General features: G+C 43.6%; 1 protein-coding gene across 1 annotated transcript in view; it reads left to right on the forward strand.

Annotated features, from left to right (window-relative positions):
* Positions 1–25,553, forward strand: part of GMPS (guanine monophosphate synthase) — a 1,355,954-nt gene that overhangs the window by 1,157,881 nt on the left and 172,520 nt on the right. Inside the window, exon 12 of the mRNA XM_044070497.1 lies at positions 14,618–14,743. Coding sequence (XP_043926432.1) covers positions 14,618–14,743 — 126 coding nt within the window. The remainder of the gene's footprint in view (positions 1–14,617; positions 14,744–25,553) is intronic.

The raw sequence follows: 25,553 nt of genomic DNA on the forward strand, positions 1-25,553 counted from the left end.
ATGGCCAGAAGCAAGGCTGTTTTCCAAGAGAGGAATTTTAACTCTGCAGATGCTGCAGGCTCAAATGGGGATAGCCTTAGCTTTTCCAGTACAAAGTTAACATCCCAAGCAGAGGTAGGGACTCTCCTTGGTGGCCTTAAGTTGTTTGTCCCTCACGGGAACTGTTTGATGAAAAGGTGAGAGAAGAGTGGCTTAGTGTTGTAATGAGCCAAGATGGCAGAGGTGTGGATCTTAATGGAAGAGGAGGATAGGCCTCTGTGGAGTAGATCTGCTAGGTAATCCAGAATTAGAGGTAAGGAGGGTAGAGTTGTGTCGTCTCCTTTAGATTTGAGTCCAGGAACAATACCTTTTCCACTTATCAGCATAAGATTAACTTGTACTGGGTCTTCCGGCTTCAAGAATGACGTCCAGCACCTGCTTGCTTAGGCTGGTGACTGGGGGAGAATTCAAGGAATAAGCCAGGCTGCAAAATTCAGCATTTGCAGTTGTGGATGCAAGATCTGTCCCTCCTGCTGAGTGAGGAGGGTTGGGATCTGGGGTAGGTGCCAGGAGGCACCGGTGACAGGCTGCGCATTAGTGGGTACCAGTGTTGGCGTGGCCAGTCTGTGGAATTCAGGATTGCCCTTTGTCTGTCCTGTCTTATCTTGAGTAATATTCTTATGAGAAGAGGCAGAGGGGGAAATCTGTAGATTGAGAGGTTTACCCACTGGAAGGATAGGGCATCCACTTCCCAGGCCCTGCTGTGAGGTATCCTGGTGCAGAATTTGCTGAGCTGGTGATTGTAGGGGGAGGCAAAAAGGTCCACCTCCGTGGTCCCCCATTTCTGGTTTAGAAGGCTGAAAGTGCTGGGGTCTAATTGCCACTCGTGTGGGTCTAGTAGGTTCCAGCTGAAGTCATCTGCCAGAAAGTTTTGTTTGCCTGGCAGGAATTGAGCTTGCAGATGAATATGCATGTCCAAAGCTGTGTTCCACAGGGCCATGGCTAGCCTGCAGAGTGGGTAAGAGTGGGTTCCCCTCTGCTTGTTCTTGTACCACATAACTGTGGTGCTGTCTTTTTATTAGCAAGTGTCCTGATGAGAGTAGGGATCTGAAAGCTGTCGGAGAGTGCTGAACAGCTAGCATCTCTTTTCAGTTGATATGCAGATGAATTTGACTTGGGCTCCAGTGGCCCTGAATGCACTTGTCCAGATGTGCCCCCCCCAGGCATAGTCTGATGCATCTGGGGGGGTCTGTATTAGATCACAGAATGCTTAAAAAAGTGAATGTTGATTAATCGACCCTGTGTAAGCGAGAGCTTACAATTTCGAACTGTCAGAACAGCGATTTTTTTTCCTAGGGAAAAAGAAAATCGCTGTTCCAACAAAAAAAAAAAAACTTTAAACATTACATTAAGTGGGGGGGCTTTGCCCCCCACAGCCCCGTACTTAAGTATACCAACTCCGAGACACACTACAATGCCGAAAACAGCAAAGTAACAAAGCGGCCAAGTGAATTTTTTCCCAGGGAAAGAATTCGCTTAAAAGCAGCTTCAATATTTTTCCATTTCAGGCTTTTGAGTTCGACCAAGATGCATTTGAAAGAATGCGTCTTCGGTCTTCTAATAGGAAACCGTCTGAGGTTAGGGTCTGGGCGGTGTGGGGTTGAGTAAAGGGAAGTCTCTTGTTGTGGTTGCATGCTGCTGCCCACCAGAGAAACTGTCTTTAGACAGGGTATGATAGGTGTGACGGTTTCCAGGTCCTGAGAATGTTGGCACCAAAGACTTTTTAAGTACCATTGAAATTTCCTCATATGCAGTCTGGCGTATGGAATTAGTAGAATGCAAGACACCATGAACCCTAGGGCCTGCAGGATTTTCCTTGCGGATAGCTGAGTTCTGGTGTCCATTTGAGTGAAGTAGCCTGCTAGGTAGGCTAGTTTTTCTGGAGTAAGGAATGCCATCTGGGAGGCTGTGTCCAAGTTTGCTCCCAGGAATACAATCTTTTGGCTGGGGACAAGTTTCGATTTCTTTTCGTTGATAGTGTATCCCAGGGAAGTTAGAAGGTTTTTTTGCAAATGTCAGGTGCTGCAGTAGGCAGTGGCTGGAGCCAGGCATTTTGTGAAGACTCTGGGAATAGTGGATAAGCCAAAGGGAAGTGCAGAGAACTGATAATGCATAGATCCTGCCCTGAAATGTAGGTATTTCCTGCATGAGAACCTGATAGGGAAGTGCAAATAGGCTTCTTTTAGGTCTAGGGTGGCTAACCAGGCATCTTTGGACAGCATAGGAAGCTGCTGAATGGTGAGCATTTTGAATTTTGATGCCACCAGGAAGGTGTTTAGAATGGAAAGATCTAGGATTGAGCACAAATTGCCCTCTTTTCTGGGTACCAGGAAAAGTCTGGAGTAAAACCCATGACCTATCTGTTCTGCAGGAACAGGTTGAATTGCCCTTGTGGAGAGCAGGGATTGAACTTGGTTTTGTGCCTATGCCCACTGGTTTGGAGGAAGGTCTGGGAACCCTTTTGGGGTTTGCAGTGAGTGGAAGTAAAATTTGTACCCCTGGGATACATGAGGACCCATCGGTCTTTGGTGATGGAGGTCCAGTTTTTTGCATGATGGGCAAGTTTTCCTCCTAGGGGCACGAGCAATTAGGCAGTGGTGAGGGGTGGAGTTGAGAAGTCATTGTGAATTCTTTCTGTAAGGGGGTGGCTTAGCACTCCCTGTTTTAGAAGTGGATGTACTCCATTGCTTAGATCTCTGCATACCCTGAGACTGTAATCTGGGGGGGGGGGAATTCTCTTTGCCCTGGGTCCAGTTTGAGATGGCCTTGAGGGGGCTGGAAAGGACCAGTGTTTCGAGGGGCATTGCCTACTGAATCTTGGAGGGTGCACTTGCAAAAAAACTTTGACTGTCTGCATAGACTTAGCTTTTTCTTTCATCTTTTTTAGAACCTTTTCTGCTTTGGTGCCAAACAGATTGTCCTTGTTCAAAGAAGCGTGTGGTAATTTTGACTTGACATAGTTTGGCAAGGTCTGCTCCTTAAGCCAAGCATGCCTTCTCAGTACAGAACCAGATACTGCTGCCCTGCAGGATGCTTCTAGGGCGTCAAAGCCACATCGCCTGCTGACTTGGCTTGCAGAATGCAAAAGCTCCTGTAATTCTTTATTTTCTGCACAGTCTGTAAAGGTAGATCATTTTTGCTTAATAAGTTCCATAATATGTTGCTGGTATTTCAGCATGCAAAACTGGCAGTTCAGAGCCCTAATGGCGAGAGTTGCAGAGGTGTATACTTTTTTACCCCATCCCTGTCCGAAGGGGTGGGATTCTTAGCTGTAGTTGCTTTTATACCTTTAGGCCCCTGGGAAATGACCTCTGGGTCAGCAGTAGGATTTTTGAAAATAAATTTGTGAGAGTCAGGGACTCTGTAGTACCCGTCTGGTTTCCTTGGAGCAGGGGGTAAAGTGTCAGGAGTTGGACTGGATTCCACAAAGACATCATCCACAACATCCAGAAAAGGAGGGATAGCTAAAGGTCTATGTTGTGGCAAATCTAAAAATTCTCTGAGTCTGTTTTTGGACTGAGGATAATCCTGGCATTCCCAGTGGAAATGCTGTCTTAAAGTATGTAGGGTTTCCCCAAAAGAAAAATCCTTTGGAGGGGAAGCAGAGGGAATGGAGTCCTCTGCATCAGAATCCTCATAAGCAGATAAAGGCATGTCTTCATATTCAGAAACCTCAGAGTCGTCGGACTCTTGGTCAGTTAAAGATGCTGGAGACAGGTCTCTTTTTCGTTTAGCAGGGGAAGGCTGGCTTCCCCTAATCAACATAATCAGGTCTTCTGCCATTTTAAGCATTTGATGTTGTGGGAAGGAAGCAGGTGCTTGAGTTTGGGTCTTAGGTTTTTTTAGGCATAGCTCGTACTCTTGGCCTTAGAAACTCGGTAGTTTTAGACAAAACCAAAGACGCGAAAGAAGTCATAGTTTTTTGTCGAATATCAGTAATGCGAAGAACTTCCTCGAAAGCCGGTGCTTGCACAGGGGCTCCGGACCCATCCAAGGTAGAGACATCTGCAGGTTCCGTAGTCAAAGAAGAGTCTGACGGCATACCAGACTCCGAACGGGTCTCGGTAGCAGCCTGCGAATCCATTGAAGTGGGCATCAGGAGCTGCGAAAGCGCCTCACTGAGTAACGGCGAACTGGTGACTAGTTTTACAGAAGTGTCATCGGCAGTTTTGGACCTGTGTGTGGTCTGTCTCTATCCTTACATTTTTTTTTGAAGATTGGTAGTTGGATGGCTTACCAAAGCCATTTTGGAATACAGAGATCGAGAGCGAAAGTATTTAGCAACAATAAGGGCCCGACGATGAATAGTTCAGGCGTTGAACAAAGCACAAAACCGACAGCAAGGTGCGTCGTGGTCTGGGCCTAAACAGGTGACACAGTAAGAATGGAAATCTCGGTGTAGTATTTGCTTTCCACAGGTGAGACAATTGTTAACTTTTTCTGACATCGGTTAGAGCAATAAAAAAGGATCCCCAATGGGGTACTTAGCTTTAGAAGACTTCAGGATGATTCAATTCAGAAACAAAAACTCATAGCGGCCATCTGGCACTTGTGCAAACTGCTTCTGCTTCAGGCTGCTTGGCAAGAAAGCCTGATGTAATTTGTACCCCTGATGACCTGACATCAGTCTTGAAGCGACAGCAACTGACGCAGAAATGCTAAGTGTCTGGTATTTGGGCCAACTGAGGGCTACCTGCAGGCAGATAACCCAAGTTTGATGACTGCAACAGTGAAACATGAAGAACATCTGTGTGGCAAACTGGTGGAGCACTTAACCTTTGCTGCCTCACAATATCTGGTTCATTTCCTAGCTCGTGTGCTTTCTTTGCAAAGTCTGCATGTCCTTCCTTTGTCTACATGGTTTTTTTTTGTTTTTTGTTTTTTGCCAGATGCTGAAGTGTTTTCCTACATTACAAGGATTTGTTGGTAAAGGAATTAGTAATCCTCTAAACTGTCCGTAGATATAAGAGGCTGTGTGCATGTTTCCTGCAAATTATTGCCTTCTTGTTCGGGGCTGGTTCTTTGCCTTGTATTCATTAGTTGAGGGAATCAACTTTGGCTGTCCTACCCTTCCAAATATGCTAAAGTGGGACCTGACAAACTAATGAGTCATTCTGTAACTCAGTGGCTGCTTCATATACTGGACTTCCACAGCGTCTTTCTTTTGTGTCCTACAGGGCAAAAAGACTTCATAAAACAGTCTAGCTGCTTGCATGTCTTGCTATGGGGTGTGAAATGAGTAGCCAGACAGATTGTGCTCTAGACAGTAAGTACAGTGGTTTCTGCCACTTAGGGGCCCACTGGCCTGTGTTGGATGCTATTAAAAAAAAACAAAAAACAAAAAAAAAAAGTGTTACTTGTAGCGCGTGCTTAGGGAACTTTTATCAGGTGGAAATTTGTGCTGCAGCCACTTGGTCTTTCATGCAGAGCTTTATAGTTTCATAGATAATTACTAGGCTAATGATCACAGTGGGCCTTTTTAAGTGCTTCCCAAAGGTGAGAATCAAACTCTGTACTCTGTGTCTGTAAGTTAAACACCTGAACAACTTTCCAACTGTCAAATTTACTTTGTCAAATATCTGAATGAATTAAGTGTATATGTTGCAATGCATGTCATTGTTGTATATGTTCATAGTAAGTATTAGGTGAACAACCCTTGTGGGCAATTTTAAGAGTAGCCAGTTTCCCTTTCATGAGTATCAAACCCTGTACCTTGTGTCTAGGAGGTAATCAGTTTAGCACTTTAACCATTATGCCAGCCCTTTACTTTTATAAGGTACTGCTGCTAAGTAGAGTCTCCCATCAGGACAGCCTGTGTGTTTTTTTTCCTTGCTCCCCTCATGTCATTATTTCCAGCTTACCCTAATGTCCCCATTCATCTTGGGTCTATCAGCCTCTCCTTCCGCCCCCAGACTTTCTCATATTCAGCGCTGGGGCTGGCATGGATCCTGTAGGCACCCTGGGGGATAGTGCCATCCATTAGTTCTGCCAGGGGGTACTAATTTATGCCTACCCTCTGTTTTTTCCCTTCTCTGTGATCTTTATAGTATTCAAGGGGTAGGTATGCAATGGGGGCTTGATGACATATTTCCCTACCTCCGCAGCAGCTCAGTCAAGGTCCCCTGCCTGTTCCCCTTTTTTGGGCCACACCGTACACATGCACCTGGTCTCCACTTGAGATTGTTGTGTGGGAACGCCCTTGATAGCACCTCTGGAATGGTAATGCTCATCCCTCCCTGCAGCCCCATCAGTAGCTAAAGCCATTAATTAAAACCGGTTCTACAGGGCTGTGTCAGGGCTTTATCCCTGTATGCCACTGCAGCAGTATGACAACCTGTTGAGTATTTATTTACTTGGGAATTTTTGCCATTGTCTTAACCCATTTCTGAAGTACCTTTCAGAGTATCATAGTACTTGAGCATGAGTACTTATTTATATATACACTGCACAGTGGGATTCCTTATTTATCTTTTCTTTGTTTCTAATTATTCAGGTTGCAGCTATGTCCAGGGGGCTTTATAGCTTTGTCTGTAGTTGCAGTTTGTTTTGTAAGTTTGTGTAGTAATGAACTTTCTTGTTGAAAGTTTTATTTTACAGACAGCTCAGTTGTTTCAGCTTGGTACCAGAAGCTGTAGACTTTGAAGGATTAGCTTGCATCTAACCCAGCAGGTACATTTGTTAAGCAGGTAAGCCTAGTGGACTGCAGTTTTCTTTTCAGAGGCCACTCAGAAGCTCTTGTCTGGTGAAGTGACTTAACAGGCAGACAAACCAAACAGTTCATTACCAGTGTTGACCCTTAGCCCTCTGCACTAACTGCCAGTTGTGGACAGCTGCCTTCCTTCACAAGTTCCTCTCAAACATGGATAAGGCAAGTGCTTGTGTATTAGTGCTGTACTTGTTAGTTAGCCATGTTCTAAAGCAATTGACATTTTAGTAGCTTTAAAACTGCATACCTATTCAGACAATTTATACCTCGCTATATTTTCAGATTCTCTGTATCTGCAGTAATGATTCTATAGGTGTTCTGCTGGATGTTTTACTTAAACTTATTCTGCAGTGTAGGTCTCTTGTCTGCTGTCTGTTAATAGTTTAATCAAAAGTTTTTCACTTTTAGGCTTTGTTTGAGTCAACCCTACCCTATGACTTGCAGTTGGTTTGTAGTTAAGATTTCCATTCAGTACTTCAAGCTTTGTCATTAGATCATCACTTTTGATTATCTGTTTGGCATGGACTTGTGTATGATTTACCACCAGTTCTGATTTTCCTACTAGATAGTTTTGCAAAACTTGCCAAGGAAGACATTATTAAGGGCTTTTACAGAACATAGGTTCATAGATGAATACTAGGCTAACTGTCGTGAAGGGCTATTTTAAGCCTAGACAGTAAGTCGAGGTCAGAGTCAAACTCTGTATCCCATGTCTGTGAGGTGAAAAACCTTAACCCACACCCTAAAGTTTTAGGTTCATGAGTGAATACTAGGCTATCAGTCTGTAGACTATTACACGCCTAGCCAATAACCAGAGGGCAGAATCAAATCCTGTACTTTGTATGTCTTGGGTAAAGACATTAACTATTACGCCAACCCCACCCCAAAACATAGTACACTCTGGGTGCTCTGTACATTGCACAATAATTTAGGAGGCTCCTTTTTTCTTTGTTTTCTTTATCTGTGTTACAGTTTAATGTTCTAACCAAAATCACTGTTGATTCATTGCAGACATCCAGCCGGGGTACCAAAGCTTTACCTTCCCAAGGGCATACATCTGATATATTACCTCAGCTTGTGTGCTTCTGGTTATTAAGGATGGACAGATGTGCAAGATCCTCAGACTGTCTCGCTTCCAGCTTGAACGCAGGTTGAGCACCTATCAGGACCGATCCACGTTTGGTCGTTGGTACTGTTGGCTACGCTGATTGTTGCCAGATAAGTGCCCTGTGGGGGAACTTTCCTTTTCTTTCTTTCGCAGAGCTATGGTTTCAAACTGTTAGATGTCAGACAGGTGGGGTAAGTGTGAGTGTGGTAGGCAGATTCCATTCAAGGACTTCACACTAACTGCTTTGTTTGTATATGCTCTGATCACTACTACAAATCATGTTCCTTGTCCATTGTTCATACCCAAGACTCTCAGATCATGACTTCCTCGCTCAATACCTTTCTTGTGTCCCAGAGATTGGAACACCTAGCCTTATCTAAGATGGCAGACTCTCAGCAACCCGACGTCACCCTTCCCCCTAAGAAAAAAATCAAGACACTGAGTGGATTCCCAGTACAACATTTTTGAGTCAGATATACCTGCTAAGGTGGTTGAACCCATGGTACATTCAATTACCTCTCAGATGCCCATTACCAAGACCCCTGTTGGAGGCCAGTATGGTCCTGTGGTCTTGTAGATGGATGCCTCAGATGAGCCACGTCTTGTCTCAGAGGGCTTGCACAGAATCCCTCAGATCCTTGTACAGGAGAGGGTCCTGGTATCTAAATCTACACCACAAAAATAAACTTTGGATTTCTTTTCTGAAGAGGATCATCAACCAGACTTTGATCATTCTCTGGATTACCCTTTGCGACTCCACTCTCCTGAGCTAGTCTCCTCAGATGTAGGAGATTAAATTTCACCAGACTGTTTTCTGGAAGAGGCTTCCTTTGGGGAAACCATTCAGAACATGATGAGACACTTTGAGTGGCATTCAGAGCAAATTTCTGAAGTACAAAAGTGATATTGTAGCCTTCTGGAGATTCGTACTCTGACTCCTTCGTCTGTTCCCCCAGTCCTTGAAACTTACCTTGATGCTTTCCTTTCCTTCCTTCCTAACAACTCTCTCTCAACCACCTCCTCCCAAAAGACTGGACACATTTTGTAAGGTTCCTGACGAACTTAAATGCCTGTGTAAAAAAAAACATGGCCAACCTTGTAGTCTACCTCTCCTTGGTTAAGCCATCCAAATTGCTTCCCACTGCTAATGCCCTCCCATCAGACTAGGATAGCAGAGCCATGGATAGGTGGGGTAAGAAAATTTACACCTTAGCCACTTTAGCATTCAGGGTTATCAGTTACGAAAAACACATGACCAAATACCTGCTTTCTGCGTTAGTCTCTGCATAAGGTCATGTCAGAATCTCAGACATGACATTATAAACAGCAAATGTAGTCCAAATAGGCAGACACAGCATTAAATACAGTTATGATGTAGGGGTGCTATGTCCAGGGCTGCTGCCACTGGCATAGTGATCAGATGGTATGTGTGGTTTGGGGTCAGCTCATCCCCAAAGACCAAGTCCAAACTCTTGGATTCACCCTTGACCAATGACCTTGTTTGGGCAACAGTCTGCCAATCTTTTCAAAACTCTACAAGAGCAAAGCAAGACCATGAAAGACTGGAGGAAGATTCTTATCTCTCTCCATTTCCTAGATGCCATAGGAAATACCAGTCCAAATCCATTCCCTTCATGAAGTGGGACCCTAGGCCTTCTCACAAACCTAGAAAAGCACATAGGAAAAGATTTTAAGACAAGCCACAGAGGTACTTTCCTTCAGAGAAGCCTCCTTCTGGGACAAAACCTTGTGACTATCCTCTTCTTCCCCCACCTCCTCCCTTCATCTCTCTACCCCTCTGTCAAAAAGACTGCACCTTTCACTTCATTTCCGGGAGGTGGTAACAGAGAAGTGGGTTCTGAGCATCATCATAGAAGGCTGTAACATGTGTTAGGAAAGGATTCCCTCCATGAAAGGGATTCCCAATCCTCTGCCCATCCAGCTTCCCTTAATTGGTCCCATTATTTGGCACAGGGCACTGTAGAAGAAGTACCTGCACTCTTCATGGGAAAAGGGTTTTATTCAAGGATTTTTCTTGTTCCAAGGGGGAAGGAGGCCCATCCAAGTCATCTCCCTGCTAAGCACCTTCCTGAAAGTGCCTACCTTCAAAATGCTTTCTCTACCCACCCTCCTGCTTTTCATTATGCCTCTGGCATTTCTAGTGTCCCTAGATCTCATGGATACCTATCTTCATATCCCCATCTATCCATCATGTATGAGATTCCTCATGTTCTTTTTAGCTCTTCTCATTTTCAGTTTACTGCTTTACTCTTTGGTCTTTCTACTGCCCCAAGAATTTTCAGAAAGTGCCTGGCACCCGTGGTAGCCTTCTGCTGCACTCAGGGAATTTGTATTTCCCCCTACCAGGAAAACCTGTTGATTCGGGCCTTGTCGAAAGACATCTTCCTCAAACACTTACATTTCACTGTTTGGCTCTTAACTAACCTGGGATTCACATCAACCTCAAGAAATCTCACCACACTCCCACTTGGGACTTGGTCTTCCTAGGTTGCAGGCTAAACATAAGCATAATGCAAGTCTTCCTCCCACCCTTGGGAAAAAGTCCAAAGCCTAGCAAGTTTTTTTTCCATGCTATCTGCTTGATGACTCACTGCACTGCAAGGGACATTCTCAGGACCCAGGAGTTCATGGCTGCATCCATCCCAGTGATCCCACTGGCCAGGCTACATATGAGGAAAATTCAGTGGTAGCTGAAATCAGTCTGTGCTCAACACTTGCATCCCTTGGACACCCTGATCCCTCTGTTACCCTGGATTAAGGAGGAGTTTTTCCTGATGGGAGAAGCAGTTGGCTGTCATCCCAGGAGTTCTATTCGCCCTGGCCCTTCACAACCAGATACTCCACATTGATTCCTCAGACAGGGCTGGGGAGCTTGGACAGACTCCCACAAGTTACAAGGAAAATGGCCATCCTATGTCCAGGGATAGCACATCAACCTAAAATAAATGAGGGCCATTCTGCAGACTCTGCAGATTTTCCTCACACCTTTGAAAACCAGGCAATCTCCTGGTGTACACTGATAGTACCTTGGTTATGTAGTACATAAATAAGGAGGCACAAGGCTGTACACTTGTGCAGGTTGCTCATTGGCCACCCAACTAAACATGACCCTGACAGCAGCCTGCATTCTCTCAATTGAGAATACGCTAGTGGACTCTCGAAGCAGAGACCTTGTGGACCTTCACGAATCAACCCTGAACAGACTAATCTTTAAGGCAATTGTATGCTGCTGGGGAACTCCACAGATAAACCTCTATGCATCTCCAGAGCATTACCAGCTCCCTCTGTTCTGCACCAGGGTTTGGAAGACACACGCCTTCGCCTTCCATTGGACAGGGAGACTCCTGTATGTCTACTCTCTAACGCCGCTTATTCAAAGGGTCCTCTTAAAAGTACAAAGTGACATTCCAAACTTCTGCTGTTGGCTCCCTTCTGGCCAAGACAACTTTGGCTTCCCATTCTGTTCCACCTGTCAAAGGAAAGCCACTAAAAAATTCCAATACAATCAGACCTAATCATCCAACAGAAGGGTCGGCTTTTATGCCACAACCTAGTCTCTCTGTTTCACAATGTGAATGGTTTGGTTCTGATCCCAAAGAGACAGTTATTTTCAGAGGAGGTGGTGCAGGTTTAACAGGTGGCCAGGAAACCCAATACCAGGAAATCATACACAGGCAAGTGGAAATGATTCTCCATTTGGTGCCACAAGCACATACAGTAACCACTCTTATGTGATATTCCCACTGTGCTCCAGTATCTCTGTGAGCTTCCGTGTTCTAGGTTGACCTACTCAATTTTTAAAGCAGATTTGTCAGCCATTAATGCTTGTTTACCTCTAGACCCTCCTCTTATGTCCAGGACAGAGGTGTAAAGTTCTTCCTGAAAGGAGTCCTACACCTTAAGCCTCCAAGGAAATGGATTACCTCACCATGGGATCTTTATTTTGTTCTTGAAAAACTCACTGTACCTCCTTTTGAGCCAGCTGCTTCAGCTGTCTTAAAATTCTGCACATGAAAAACTGTTGTACCGGCTGTAACCTCTGCTCGCAGAGTGTCAACTCCAGATACACGTGGCTACTCCACCCTTACTTATCTTCCACAAGAACCAATCATTCTTTCATGCCTAAGGTTCTGAATGAACTATCCCTCAGTCAAGCCATTCCCAGACCCTCAAAATAGGGGGGGAAAGAATCTTAGATTGCTTAGACATTCACAGAAAGCTGAGGTCCTATTTCAACAAAACAAAGACTATCGGAAAAAATGACCACCTCTTTGTTTCTTTCATGGAGGCCAAACTGGGCGAACCAGTCTCAGAGTAAACATTTGCATCCTGGATATCCAAAGCTATCGGTTATTATATAGCCAGTTCCTTTCCTCCTGCTGTAAACCTCATTCCACTCGGGCAGTTGCCTCTTCTGGTGCCTTCCACAAAGAAGTTGATACTAGGGTCCATCATGGAAGTGTCCATTTTGCCCTCTGTGCACACTTTCACCAAATACTATGACTGATGCCTTCTCCAGGTCTAGGACAGCCTTTGCCAGATCAGTGCTCCCTGGTCTCCTGGACAGTTCCTCCTCTTCAGTCTAGCCAGCCCCCCCCCCCCCTCCAGCTCTGGGAGTTACCCATCTGTGATGAATATTGCAACAGTGATTTCCATTAGGAAATAGTACAGCTGTGTAAGAACTTACCATAACAGTAGATGTCCTACTGATCACTGTTGCAGTGTTCCACTGCTCCCTTCCTCTCTGTTCTATTGCTTTTGGATCACACATGCATGTATCCTTTATTACAGGAGTTTCCTACTTGTTCTAGCTATGTCCTAGCTGACCAGTTTTCTCTTTCTTGTCTTCATACCGCTGGCTTGGTGATAGTCTGAGGTTTTTGCACAAACATCTGACCTTTATAACCCGATGCACACAAACTGAGGTCATTATATATGCCCTCAGGAAGGTAACACTTTGGTACCCTATCTGGACGTCAGTGATGAAAACTGATCTGTGGTGAATACTGCAAGAGTGATCAGTAGGACATCTACTGTTATGGTAAGTTCTTTCACAACTATACTTTCTGATTAGTGAAACATCTGTTAAAATAGACAGTTGTATGTTTTGCCAAAGAAGTAGTGTAACATTTCCTTATTGCAAATTTGGTTGCTGTTCTTTGAGTGGAGTGGCCACTTCTGAAGCTGGTGTAAACTAGGAATCAAAAGAAGTATGTGTTAGCAGCAGTATGAGCATTGATTCCACATACACAGACACAATTACTTTTAGCTTTTGAGCTTTCTGTAACTCAGGATGGCAAGTCATCTTATATTATCATCTGTGGAGCCTTTGTAGTCTCTTCCTTGTATTCATTTTGTTGTAACTGCTGGCAGTTTTTGAATTTAATTGAATTGAAGCCAGTCATGAGCATACTTTGAAGTACAAGTCAGTATTTATTGCTGATGACTTTTATTGTTTTTATTATTAATTTAACTGAACTAGCCTGGAAGGTAAAGTACCCTTTAGATGGATGAACCAGGATCACTAGTCTGGTTTAGTGACTTAACATCTGTTACTTAAAGTGGAAAGTGTGGGAATTAACCCCATGACTAGAGCATAGATGGAAAGGTGCTGTGTGTCTGCTGTATCCCAGGCTTAGTGACAGAAATGGCATGAGACATCAGTCTTCTGTAATGATCTTTGTATAGATTACTGTTGCTGTTCGATGACAGAGTAGCATTTTTACAGGAAAGAATGTTGATCCCTGCATTGGGATGAATAAATACAACAGTGTTCCAGCTGAAATAAATTATTGTTGACAGCAGCATTTATACTTGAGGCTCACTCAGTTCTTTTTAGCTGTGCAGATTAAACTTTGCGTTTTCAGTAACAACTTGCTATACAGTACCTGCTGCTTAAAGCAGCGAATGTAACATCTTTTACTTATTTGAATTTGAACAAAAATCCATCACTTGCGCAACCCAAATTATAACTGTACTGTTGCTCAATGAAATATGTGCAAGAACTTTTTTTTACATAGTTTTGCATTGTAGGTTGATTAAGGTTTTCAGCTGTTTTTATTCTTTTCATAGCAGCTAAAGGATTGTCATAGTTTGGTTAGGAATTAATGAATCCATGTTTAAAGATATTTGTAAAAACACAAAAACAAAATTTGTAAAGCTTACTTTTGTCTATTTAGCTAAGAACCTAATAACAGTATGCCACGGAATACAGGATTGTATACATATACCTTCTCGAGGGCTTGCCTAACAGAGACTGCTCATAAAGCCACTGTAAAGCAAAACAGAAATCACATCTGAACTATGCCACACTTTTTTTCTTAGCTTGACTACATTTACCGTTACCTGTACAGTGTTCTTGTCTTGTGTTACCTTAGAAACCATCGCCTCTACTGCAATCATACAGCTTGTATAGTTCCCACACTAGTTTGTAACACACTGCCATGCTTAAAATGATAAAAAAAAAAAAAAAAAAAAAAAAACAACAGAGATGGCCGTTTTATGCTTTCCAGTTTGTGAATTCATAAAAATGGAAGGACGGATGGTAGGTATTTAAATATGCTGTGATGTCTAGTTAGCGTCCAAATATATTTTGTAGGCAAATGTTTTGTATACTGGCAGGTAGCTACCTTGGACATAAGCCATTTGGAAAGCATGTGTGAGTAGTAAGTGCTTTCAACAAGAAATATACATTGTTAGAAGAGATAAGTAACTATTTGCATCTGTTTTTGTGTTTTATGCAGCCACATACCCTTTTGCAGAGGGTAAAATCTTGCACAACAGATGAAGAACAAGAGAAGCTAATACAGATCACAAGCCTTCATTCGTTGAATGCCTGCTTGCTGCCTATTAAGACAGTGGGCGTACAGGTTGGTGCACCAGAGATATGCATGTGACCTGAATCTGTGCTGTGGCTAAATGAAAATAAAAGTTCACTTATGATTTTTGTGGAAAGCACTGATAAATACACATTTAAAATACATAAATTATTACATCAGATAGGGATGTAGGGTTTTGAAAATTCTTCAAAATGGACTTGTACACTTAAGTTAGAGAAACTTGTGTTTGAAGCTGTAGTATTATTTACTTGTTATTTTATTTATTTATTTGACATTTGTTAACCAGGTTAGTCCGACTGGACCAGTAGCCCTTTTTCAACGGAGACCCAAGGAGAAAAGCTCCATAACAGTAATACTATTACACATTGTATGTAGGATTATACATAGAGTAAGATAAATACAAATTGGCAATATACTATCAGAAAATAGAAACAAATAGTCACTATACAGAGGTTTGTACATAAACTAGGAGACGTAGAACTGACAATATACACTAAGAAAAGTAAAATGTACAGTGCGTCTAATAGTGAGATGAGACAACATGCTAGTACACTGCAATATACATAATTAGGAAAAAAAATACAATTATTGGTATGTGTAGGTGTAAGATTAGCCAGCAGGCAAGAAACAAGTTTGAAAGTTCCAGTATCATATGGGTCAAAGTTGCATACAGTAGGAAGACTTTTTAGACTGGGACAATATACAAGAAGTTAGTAACGTAATATTGGAAGAGTAGGGGTAGATACTATGTTGGTTCATTACAAGAGCAAGTCCAAGTTAAACGGAGGATATCCTTTAGTGTAGTTTTGAAGGAGATTGGGTTAGAGATATGGGAACTACAGAGAGTGCCATTTGGAGTGTGAGGCTGGATGAGGGTGGATAGAAAAGGGCAGGTGGTGGGATCATAAACTGTGGAATGGGCCATGAGAAGTTGGAGTGGTAGGATTTGATGATGGAGTTCCAGCCATTGCAGACTTTTCAAGGCTAGGCAGTGGTGAGAGCGGTAGGGTTGGTTTGTGGCGAATCTTGCAATTTTGTTATAGGTGATTCAAGTTTAGATAGAAGGTTATCTTGGACGGAAGTGGGATGGTGGCAGCGTAGAGTAGGGTTGTGAGTAGAAAAGCCTGTGCAAGATATAATCTCGAAGCATTAGTAAGGAACGTTTTTATGCCTGTATCACATGCCTAGTTTTTGATGTGTCTTTTTAACACATTGCTGAATATGGAGGTCGAATTTTAGCTGGTCATTGACAATAATTCCTAACAGTTTTGTGTGAGATTCAACAGAGATGATCATGTTATTTAGGGAGGAGACAGTAAAGGTAGTTTTAAGGTGTTAGAGAGATTTAGGGAGAAATAATAGAAGTTTGGTTTTCTTTGGGTTGAGTAGCAGTTGGTTGGAGTTAAGCCATTTTTTGACAGAGTGCAGGGGATTCTTCGATGAGTGTGTGGAGATGAGTAATATTGTTAGAGGTGAAGATGATGGTAGAATCGTTGGCATATTGCATTACAGAGGAGATTGGGCAGGAAGAGTATAGGTCATTAGTAAAGATATTTAATAGTAGGGGCCCAAGGATGGAGCCTTGGAGTACCCCAGTTTGGACGGGTAGGAAAGAAGAGAGGTTGAATTGCCATTTAACAGCTTGGAGTCTGTTAGAGAGAGAGCTAGAGAACCTAGACAGAGCAGAGTCTGAGAGATTAAGAATGGAAAGTTTGAATAGAAGCAGTTGATGAGAAACAGTGTCTGAAGGCGCTGGAGAGGTCGAGAAGCAAGCAGGAGATTAGTTTGCTGTTGTCATGGGAGATTGCAATGGAATTTGTGAAAGATATAAGAGCAGTGGTTGTACTATGCTTCGGGCTGAAGCCATGTTGCGTAGGAGTAAGAAGATTTTCTTGCAAGAAGTAGTGGAGGAACTGTTTATGAATACATTTTTCTAGAATTTTTGACAGAGGAGACAGAATTGCAATAGGTCGGAAATTAGAGGGGTCATTCGAGTTGCTGCCTTTATGTAGGAGTATGACATAAGATTTCTTCTAGGTACCAGGAACAGTGTTTTCCTTGATTGACCTGTTGATTAAGGGAGATGGGATAGGCAACAGCATTGGCAGCAAGCTTTAGGAAAAGTGGAGGTAGCTCAGGTAGGTTATCAGCAGATGGAGAGCATGTTTTCAATTTGCCAAGAAGTGACTTGATATAAGATGTGGGGATGGGTTTGAGAGAGAAAGGGGTTTTGTGGGTGACTGAGGGGAGTGGGATGATCAGTGGTGCTATTATTGGTTAAGTTATGAATGGTGTCAATGAAGGAGGTATTAAGTAAGGTGGCTGTATTGGTGGGAGAGCTCTTAGGGTATGGATTTGGTTCTGAAGGGCACCCAGGATGCAGTAGCTTATTTACTGATTGCCAGAATTTTTGGGGATTGGAATGGGGATTGTTTAGTGGCTTTTGAAAATATTTTTTTTTTTTTTTTTTATCTAGAGTGATTTTATTTTTGGTTAAGTTACGGAGTTCTCTGTAGTGCTGCAGGTCAGTATAGTTTTTGGTCTTCTTCAATTTCTTTCCATGCACTATCTCTTTTATTCATAAGTTCATGGGTGGATTGCATTAATTTGGGGGTATAGTGGGTTTAGTTTGTATTCTCCTGGTGGGAGCTTGGCTGTTGAGAGTGGTTAAGAAGATGTTGTTAAAGGCCTGAACAACTTCCTCCATGGGGAGGTCTTGGAGGAAGGACCAGTTAATCATGGAGAGAGAGTGGTTGAAAGTGTGTGGATTAAAGTTTGAGAGATTACGGTGCTGTTTGTACTGCTGGGTTTTGTGTAGTTAGGGTGTCTGCCTTATTATAGAGGTGGGATGGTGGTCACTTAGGCTGTCCGATAAGGTTGAGGGGTTGTGATAGGAGCTGGAGCAAGAGGTATGGATCCAACCAAGTGTGGAGCCCTGATTGGTTTGTTTATTGATGCAAGTAGGAGTGATGTTTAGGTGGGAGAAGCCCTAGAGGTTGCTAGAGGTGTTTGGGGACTCGGCACTGAAGCCGTTCCAGTCAATATTAACATCACCTACAATAACAGTTTCATAACAGATAGTCTTAGAAATCCAGGAGAGAAACTGATCTAGGATAGGGATGTTTTTTCCGAGGGGGATGTAGATGGAGGCAATGGCTAATTTTTTGTGATTGTTCAGGTTCGAGGAGACAATGAGTACTTCTGCAGGGTGGAAATTTGGGGGTGTTATTGATAGTGGGTGGAGGGATAGCTGATTAGAAAAGAGAATAGGAACAGCACCTTTTTTCATAAGTCTGTCTTGTCGAATGATATTGTAGTCTGGAGGAGAAATTCAGAGTCGGTTATACGTGGCTTAAGCCATGTTTCATGTTTCAGAGAGGGAGAGAATGTCAGGGGTGTGTAGGAATATCCAGGCATGGAATGGAGAAATTTTGCTCACGATGCTTTGTATATTCATGGCTAGAATAGATAGGGTTTGGTGGAAGAGGATGGGAAGGTCTGTGGAGTAGCATTGGGAGTGGGGTATAGGGTTTTGGGGGGGTCTGTGAGGGGTGGAGAGTTGTGGTTAGGCCAGAGTTGGGGCGAATGTTGCCAGATAATAAAAGGTTTACAATGGCTAGTTTGTCAAAGATGGACTTTGGGTATTGGGGGGGGGGGGGATTTTGGTTTTGTTTTAAGAGGGGTTAGGGGAAATTGGAAAATTCTGAATCTATACATGATAATGTCAGAGAGAGGAAAGATGGAGGGGGATGTTAAGTAAGAATGTGTGAAAGAGTGAGCGAGTTGAGATTGGGTTTCAGGTATGTGAGTTGTAGCAGTGTGGAAAGGTACTATAGTGTGAGGTGACATAGGAGGTAAGGATGAGTGAGGGTGTGACAAGAAAAAGAAGTAAGATGGAGGTAGGAATAGAGTGTTTGGGGAGAAACATTTTGAGAATGTGTCTGGGAGAAAAACAGCAGGTAAAGAAAAATAGGACCATCAGATTGGATGTAGGCAGTGGGGGCATGGAAGTAGGTGGAGAGTGTTTAGAGTAATTGCTACTTATCTGTAATTTGGGGTTAAGGTAGAACAGAATTTTGAGGAACTTGCCACAGAGGTGATCATGGACTGTAGTGTGAAATATGCTAGTGTAAGAACTGATCTCTGGAAGGTAAGAGAGTGAAACTAAGCAGAACGGTCTTGGGAAGGGGCAATGAGAGAGGCTGAAAACAGAAGTAGAGTTTCAGAGTGTGTTGCTAGAACCATGCAGTATTAGCTTAAAATATTGTTTTATCCCATTTTCTGAAAATGTATTTAATGAAGGATTTGATGTCTTTTTCTTCTGGTCTCAACCTATGGGGTGTCTGATCTGACTCTGATCCGACACTGTCCATCTCAGAGTCATCAGTCTGAGAGCTCCGACTCCAGTAGTACAATACTCTGCTGACATGCTTAAAATGTTAAAAAGAAATGTTTTCAGTAAGGACAAGTAGCTGTGCTTCTGATTTTGTATTTTGTGCTGCCACATATCCTTTTGCAGAGCTAAAATCTCCTTCGATCTCACTTGCTTCTATGGTGTGTAGATTGTGGTCTACTGAGCTCTGTCTCCTCATATAATTTTTAAATAACTATGAGGCACCCCCCCCCACCTTTGTTTGTGACTAAGTGATGTCCTCCTATTCCCACATTGCAGTGCTCATAATATGAGGGATTCTCTGCCTAAGCGACCCAAACATCTGGCTAGTATACCAAAGACTTAAGATACTGCTAGGTATGTTGGCCCAGGCATCCCCGCCTCGGGTAAATCCTTCACTTAAAAAGAAACGAAAACATGGTTCTTCCACACAGGATCCTTCTCCAGACTGGCAAGCCTTTTCACAGGGAATTTTGAATGCCTTTCTGGCACTTAGGCCTTCCATTGTTCAGCCTCCTACCCCTGTATCACCTCCCCACTTTACCCAGGAGTGCTGTTATGGAACAAGGAGGTCTCTTCAGATGAGTCCCTGACCTTCTCTGCCCAAATTGACTCCCCCCTGGGTTACACTTCCCCTGAAGTTGACTGACTCCAATGATGGGGACTCCCCTGATTACATTTGGAGAAAACATCTTTAGGATGAGGGACTTTGTCAAGTGGGAAAGCTCCCAGGTTTCAGAAGTGCAAAAGAGATGCTATGACTTCTTACAAATGGACTCTTCTTCCCCTTATGCTGTCCCACGTGTTACCAGCCTTTTTCAGCATCCAAAAGCCCTGATTCTCAACCTCCTGAGCCTAAAAGGCCAGATGTGTTTTATAAAGTCCCTGAAGACAGCAAATATCTGTTCAGATGCCATCCTGCAGATCCAGCTGTGATTTCAGTCTCTGCAGATAAGCCTTCTAGATTGCTGCCCTCCACTGCCCTTTTGCCCTCTAAGGACAGAAGATGATGGGAGAGACTTGGGGAAAAGGTTTACACCTCTTCTACTCTGGCTTTTACGGCCATTAATTATCAGAGACATGTGACTAAGTATGTTCTGGCCTTACTTTCGCAGGCTTCAAAATTGCTGACAGATCTTCCAGATTCCCAGCCAAGTCACAACTCTCTTCCCTCCTAGCAGTTTTTTCTCAAGTTACCAGACACTCCGTAAAATGCAGTTGTGACTCAGCTGAGGTCCCTGCTGAATCAGCAGCATCTGGATATGTCATCAAGAGGTATTCTTGGCTGAGATTGCAGCCTTTGCCTGATGATTTCAAGGCAAAACTCATGTATGCACCCATGAACAATACTGTGCTTTTTGGTGCAAATGCTTCTGATCTCTTCAGATCCCTCCAAGAGAAATAACTGCAGGAACTGTAACATATTTTTATCTCTCTAGTTCCAAAATATCATAGAAATTATCCTTCAAAGACTAATTTTATAAGGGGGAAAAACATGTTCCTTCTCAACCTCACAAGAAGGGTACACACAGGCAGATTCCACCTAGGTCTCAGCCATCATCTACCCAAAAGGACCCCCTTTCCTGACAAGCCAGGTAGTCTGTGACTACATGCTCATAATCACGGAAATCCTTCTTTCCCAGCACCTTTCTTATTTCCTTTTTGGAAAAGCATAACCACAGACAAATGGATCCTGCCCATTGTCCAAAACAGCTATTTTCATGATTTGGAAATCAATACCTCCCTGCATGGACATCCCACAACCCAAGGGGCCAGTTCCATCTTTTTCTACAGGTGATTCAAGATTTTATTTCACAGGGGACCATACAGGTAGTTCCCTCCATGGAAAGATGAAAAGGTTTCTATTCCAGGATGTTCTTAGTCCCCAAGAAAGATGGTCCTTGGAGACTAATTTTAGACTTAGCCCAGCTCAGTCCTTTTCTACAAGTCCCTACCTTCAGGATGCTCACTCTACAAACCCTGCTACCTCAGGCCTTTCTGGTTTCCCTACACATCAAGGATGTATACCTTCATATTCCCATTCACCCTCTGTTCATGAGACTCTTATGGTTTTCTGTTGCTTCCTCTCATTTTCAGTTTTGTGCTTTGCCCTTTGGACTCTCTAAGGCTCCAAGGGTATTCACAGAATGTTTGGCTCCTGTCATTGCCTTCTGTAGGCTACAGGAAATTCTTATCTACCCTTACCTGGATGACTTGCTTATTCATGCAGAACATCCAGATATCCTGCAACAGAACTTTCAGACCACCATGTCTATCCTCCTAAGCATAGGATTCACCATCAACTACAACAAGTCTTCCGTAACCCCTTCTCAGGATTAGGTTTTTCAGGGCTGCAGGTTAAGGACAGACCTTATGATGGCCTTTCTGCCTTTGGAAAAAAGCAGTCTCTTCTGACTTAGTTTCAGGAGTTGCTTCCTCTTACCTCACTGACAGCCAGAGAGTTCCTCAGGATGCTAGGATTCATGGCTACTGTTATACCAATGCTGCCTGTAGCCAGACTTCACATGCGAAAGTTCCAGTGGTACCTGAAATCACTCTGGTCACAGGGTCTATGTCAATTATTCGAACGCTTAAAATGTCGAACGTTACATGGTCGAGACCATATGTTCAACATTTCAAGTGTTCGAAGACTGACTTTTAACGGTGTTGTACGGTGCAGAATGGGAGAATTTCCCTTTTCTGCACTGAAGTGCAGTCTCGGAGTTGGTATATTTAAGTAGGGGAGTGTGGGGGTGCAGGGGAGCTTGGCCCCTGCTCGCACTGTTAGTGTATGTTTTTTTTATTAGATATTCGAACTTCCAAATATCGACCATATGGGCTTGGCCATATGGTATTCGACATTTTGGAAGTTTGAATATTTGACATAGACCCTGGTCACAGCACACTCACCCTCTGGTGTTTGTTCTTCCACTCCTAACTTATCTGAAGAAGAAATTGCTTTGTTAGATTCAACAAATATCTCAGAATCCAGGAGTCCCCCTTCAGCCACCTCATCCAGTTCAGGAGCTGTTTACGGATGCCTCAGACCTGGAGTGGGGAGCGACATTGGGGAATCCAAAGGTCCAAGGTCTGTGGTCTCCTTCACTAAGGAAGCAACACATCAACATCAAAGAGTTGAGAACTCTGATTCTGGCCCTTCAAGCCTTCTGTTCATCTCTTCTACCAGGTCCCTGGAAGCTGTTCACAGACAACACCACAGTACTTTGGTACATGATCAAATGGGGGACAAATTCTTTCCTACTCTGCAGATTAGCACTCCAAACCTGGGAGATTGCCATACAAGCAAAGGTTATGTTTAACAGTTGTTTACATTCCCCAGCCCAAAATGTTCTAACAGACACACTGAGCAGGTCCATGACACAAGCCTACGAATGGCTGATCCACAGAGATGCATTTCTGGACATTCTCCACCAGTTGGGTACACCTCAAATAGATCTTATTGCCTCCCCTCTGAACAGACCACTTCCAAAAGTTTGTGCCAGAGTCCTGCATCCTCTGGTATGGAAGGTGGACGCCCTGTCATTCTCATGGAAAGGGATGTTTCTCTTTGCATTCCCCTCCTTCCCACATATTCAGAAAGTCCTGCTGAAGATTCAGCAAGACTACCCATTCTTGCTGGTGACACCCTTTTGGATAAGACGCCATTGGTTCCCTCTTCTTCTGCAGTTAGCCAAGGGCAATCATCATGAGCTACCTCACAGGGTGGATCTTCTCACTCGAGACAAGGGATCTCATATTCATCCACATTTAGCAACACTAAATTTGACTCTCTGGGTGATAGGCTTCTGATTCCTTTAAGACACCGTTTCATTTAGGACTTGCTTCTAGTCCTGCAGAAGGCCAGTAAACCCAATACAAGGAGATTCTACTTATACAAAAGGAAGAGGTTCTCCATCTGGTGTCTTAACAAGAGACTAGATCCATTTTTCAGTGGATATATACCCCTAGTCCTATTTGTCTGAACTGCTCAAGGCTAGATTTGCTTATTCTAATTTTCCACTGGGATAGGGTGCCTCTTTGTACCAATTCTTCTTTCATGCCTAAAGTGGTTAATGACTTGTTCACTTATCTATCTTTTTTTTCTACTCCCCAAAACTCAAGTGAAAGGGTGCTTCACCCCTTGGATGTACATAGACAACTCAGATTTCACCTGGATAAGACCAAATCCATTAAAGTCTGAGCAACTATTCTTTTCACCCCAGGGTGCTGGGAAAATCTGTCTCTAAACAGATTATTTCCTCTTGGATCTCTAGGGCCATTTCTTTCTGCTATGTGTCCTAGAGGAAAATACTGTCTTCCTCAGTTAAAGCCCATTCCACTAGATTTGTAGCCACCTCTGGAGCCTTCAAGGTTCTGGACGCTGCTTCCATCCTGGAAGCAGCTACTTGGTCCTCTTTCCACACCTTCACATAACACTAAAATTGGACTCTATCTCCAGATCCAGAGCAGGTTTAGCCAGGGCAATTCTGCATTGTTTCATGGCGACTTCCTGTGCTCTAACCTCCCTTTCCCACTCATGAGCTTTGATACTTTCCCTCATGTTATGAATACTGCAACATGGGAATAGAAGGACATAGAATAGTTGTGTAAAATCTTACTATAACCATAGATGCCCTTCTCTTCCATGTTGCAGTATTCTGTGCCAGCCTCCATCTCCCTTTGTGTGTTTTCTTGCTTAGACTTTCACACTTTTTTGGTGTCTGTCTTAGTTTTTTTTTTTTTGTCTGCTGGTTGTTCTCTAGTTGTTGTTGGGTAGGTAGTTGGGATTTTTAGGTGCAATAGGTTTATAGGTTTATGCAAGTATTGCTTTACTTTTAGATTTTTGGCTGGTCTTTCCTGTAGTAGTAATTTCTAGACTTGATTGGTAAGGTGTAATTGTTAATTTTATCATTGTAGTGGTCTCCTAGCTGTGGAATTTGGTGATGGAAAAGTTTGGCTTTAAGAATTGTGTTTCATGTGGGCGCAAACTGCCCCTCGAAGATGCCCATGTTCACTTGGTTTATGGTTTGAGCACAGTTCATTTAGATGCAGATTGTCAAGCATGTGCTGGGTTTGGCTCTTGGGCCATCAGTGAGAGATGAGCCAAGCTGGTTATGAAAGGGAGGCTCCAACCTTTGGTAACTTCTTTGTCCTCTACCTCCCCTAACAAGAGATCCAAGAAGAGGTAGATAGAAAGGTACAGGGATAAAGACTCCCATGTCCAGCAACAAAGAATGAGGGCATTGCAAGTGATCCTCTTCATCCACCGAGGGACAGCCGGAGCGGAATGTTCACTGACTTTTGGCTCCTCCAGCTGTGACCTTGTCTGGTCCATTTCCTGATCAGCCCTGTTATTCTGTCCTGCTAATGTACTCAAACTTCAAATTCACCCACACTCGGCATCCCCAGTCACTTTTTGGCAAAGGATTTTTCAGCCACATTGAGCAGGTTGCAGTTCTCTTTTTGTCCCATAAAGCTGGTGGAATTTTCTCCGGGATCATCCCCTTCCCCAACCTGAGTTCAAGATTCTCCTACTTGGGTTCTGATGAAGAACTCATCTAGGCCACCAATGGTGATAATTTCTCTTGGGGTCCACAAGGTTGGTTGGGAGCATTAAACCTTTAGATCTGGAGCAGCTGATGCAGTCCTTCTTTGCAGGCCCAGATACAGTTTGGTTTCCTTGTAGCCTCCTCGACCCCATAGCATGACGTTTCAGCTCCAACAGGTGTTATTCTGCCCCAAGTTTCTTCAGGTGTGGGATTTATGGGCTCACAAGCTGTGCTGCGCCACCCATCTGCTCTGACAAGTCAGACACTTCAGGCACTGAATTCCTTGGCTTACTTGACTCTGGTGTTATTGGAGCCAAGCATTCTGGGCCACTACTTCAAAATTAGGGTTGACTTTGTGGGTCTAGGAATTGACCCTGCCCCTGGGTGCTTCAGGACTCAACAGCTTGGCTCCAGTCTCAGCATTGGAGCCAGTTGAATCTGCACTGGACACTGGTGTCTTGCTCTGGTCCTTGGATATAAGGAGTGCCTGGTCTGGTCATCCAGCTTCTGTCTTGGCTTTTGATGTTGTACAGAAAATCCTTTCCTGTTTAGTGAGGAGAGTTTTGACAGTAGGGTAAGAGCCTTCTCCTTCCCAAGTCTCTGGGCCTACAGATTTGCAAGATTTAACTCCAGGACAGCCCATGCCATTGGGTTCCCACTTTTCTTCTGTGTTTTCTCCTGATTCCCCTCTCAAAGAGGTGCACGGTAAGATCCAAGTGCAAAAGGAAGCACTTGGATTCCCCTGATAAATCCCTCAATGAGGACACCGACCTCGATGAAAGAGGAAAGCCCCCCCCCCAATGTCCCACCTGAGGTGACCCTGCCTTTGGAGATTTGTTTAAACAGTGTGACCACAGAAACCCCTTCCCCAGAGGAGTCCTTATTTCTTGGGGGCCTT

The sequence above is a fragment of the Protopterus annectens genome, chromosome 4.part1, assembly GCF_019279795.1.
Source record: "Protopterus annectens isolate FY-2018-M chromosome 4.part1, PAN1.0, whole genome shotgun sequence".
NCBI lineage: Eukaryota > Metazoa > Chordata > Ceratodontiformes > Protopteridae > Protopterus > Protopterus annectens.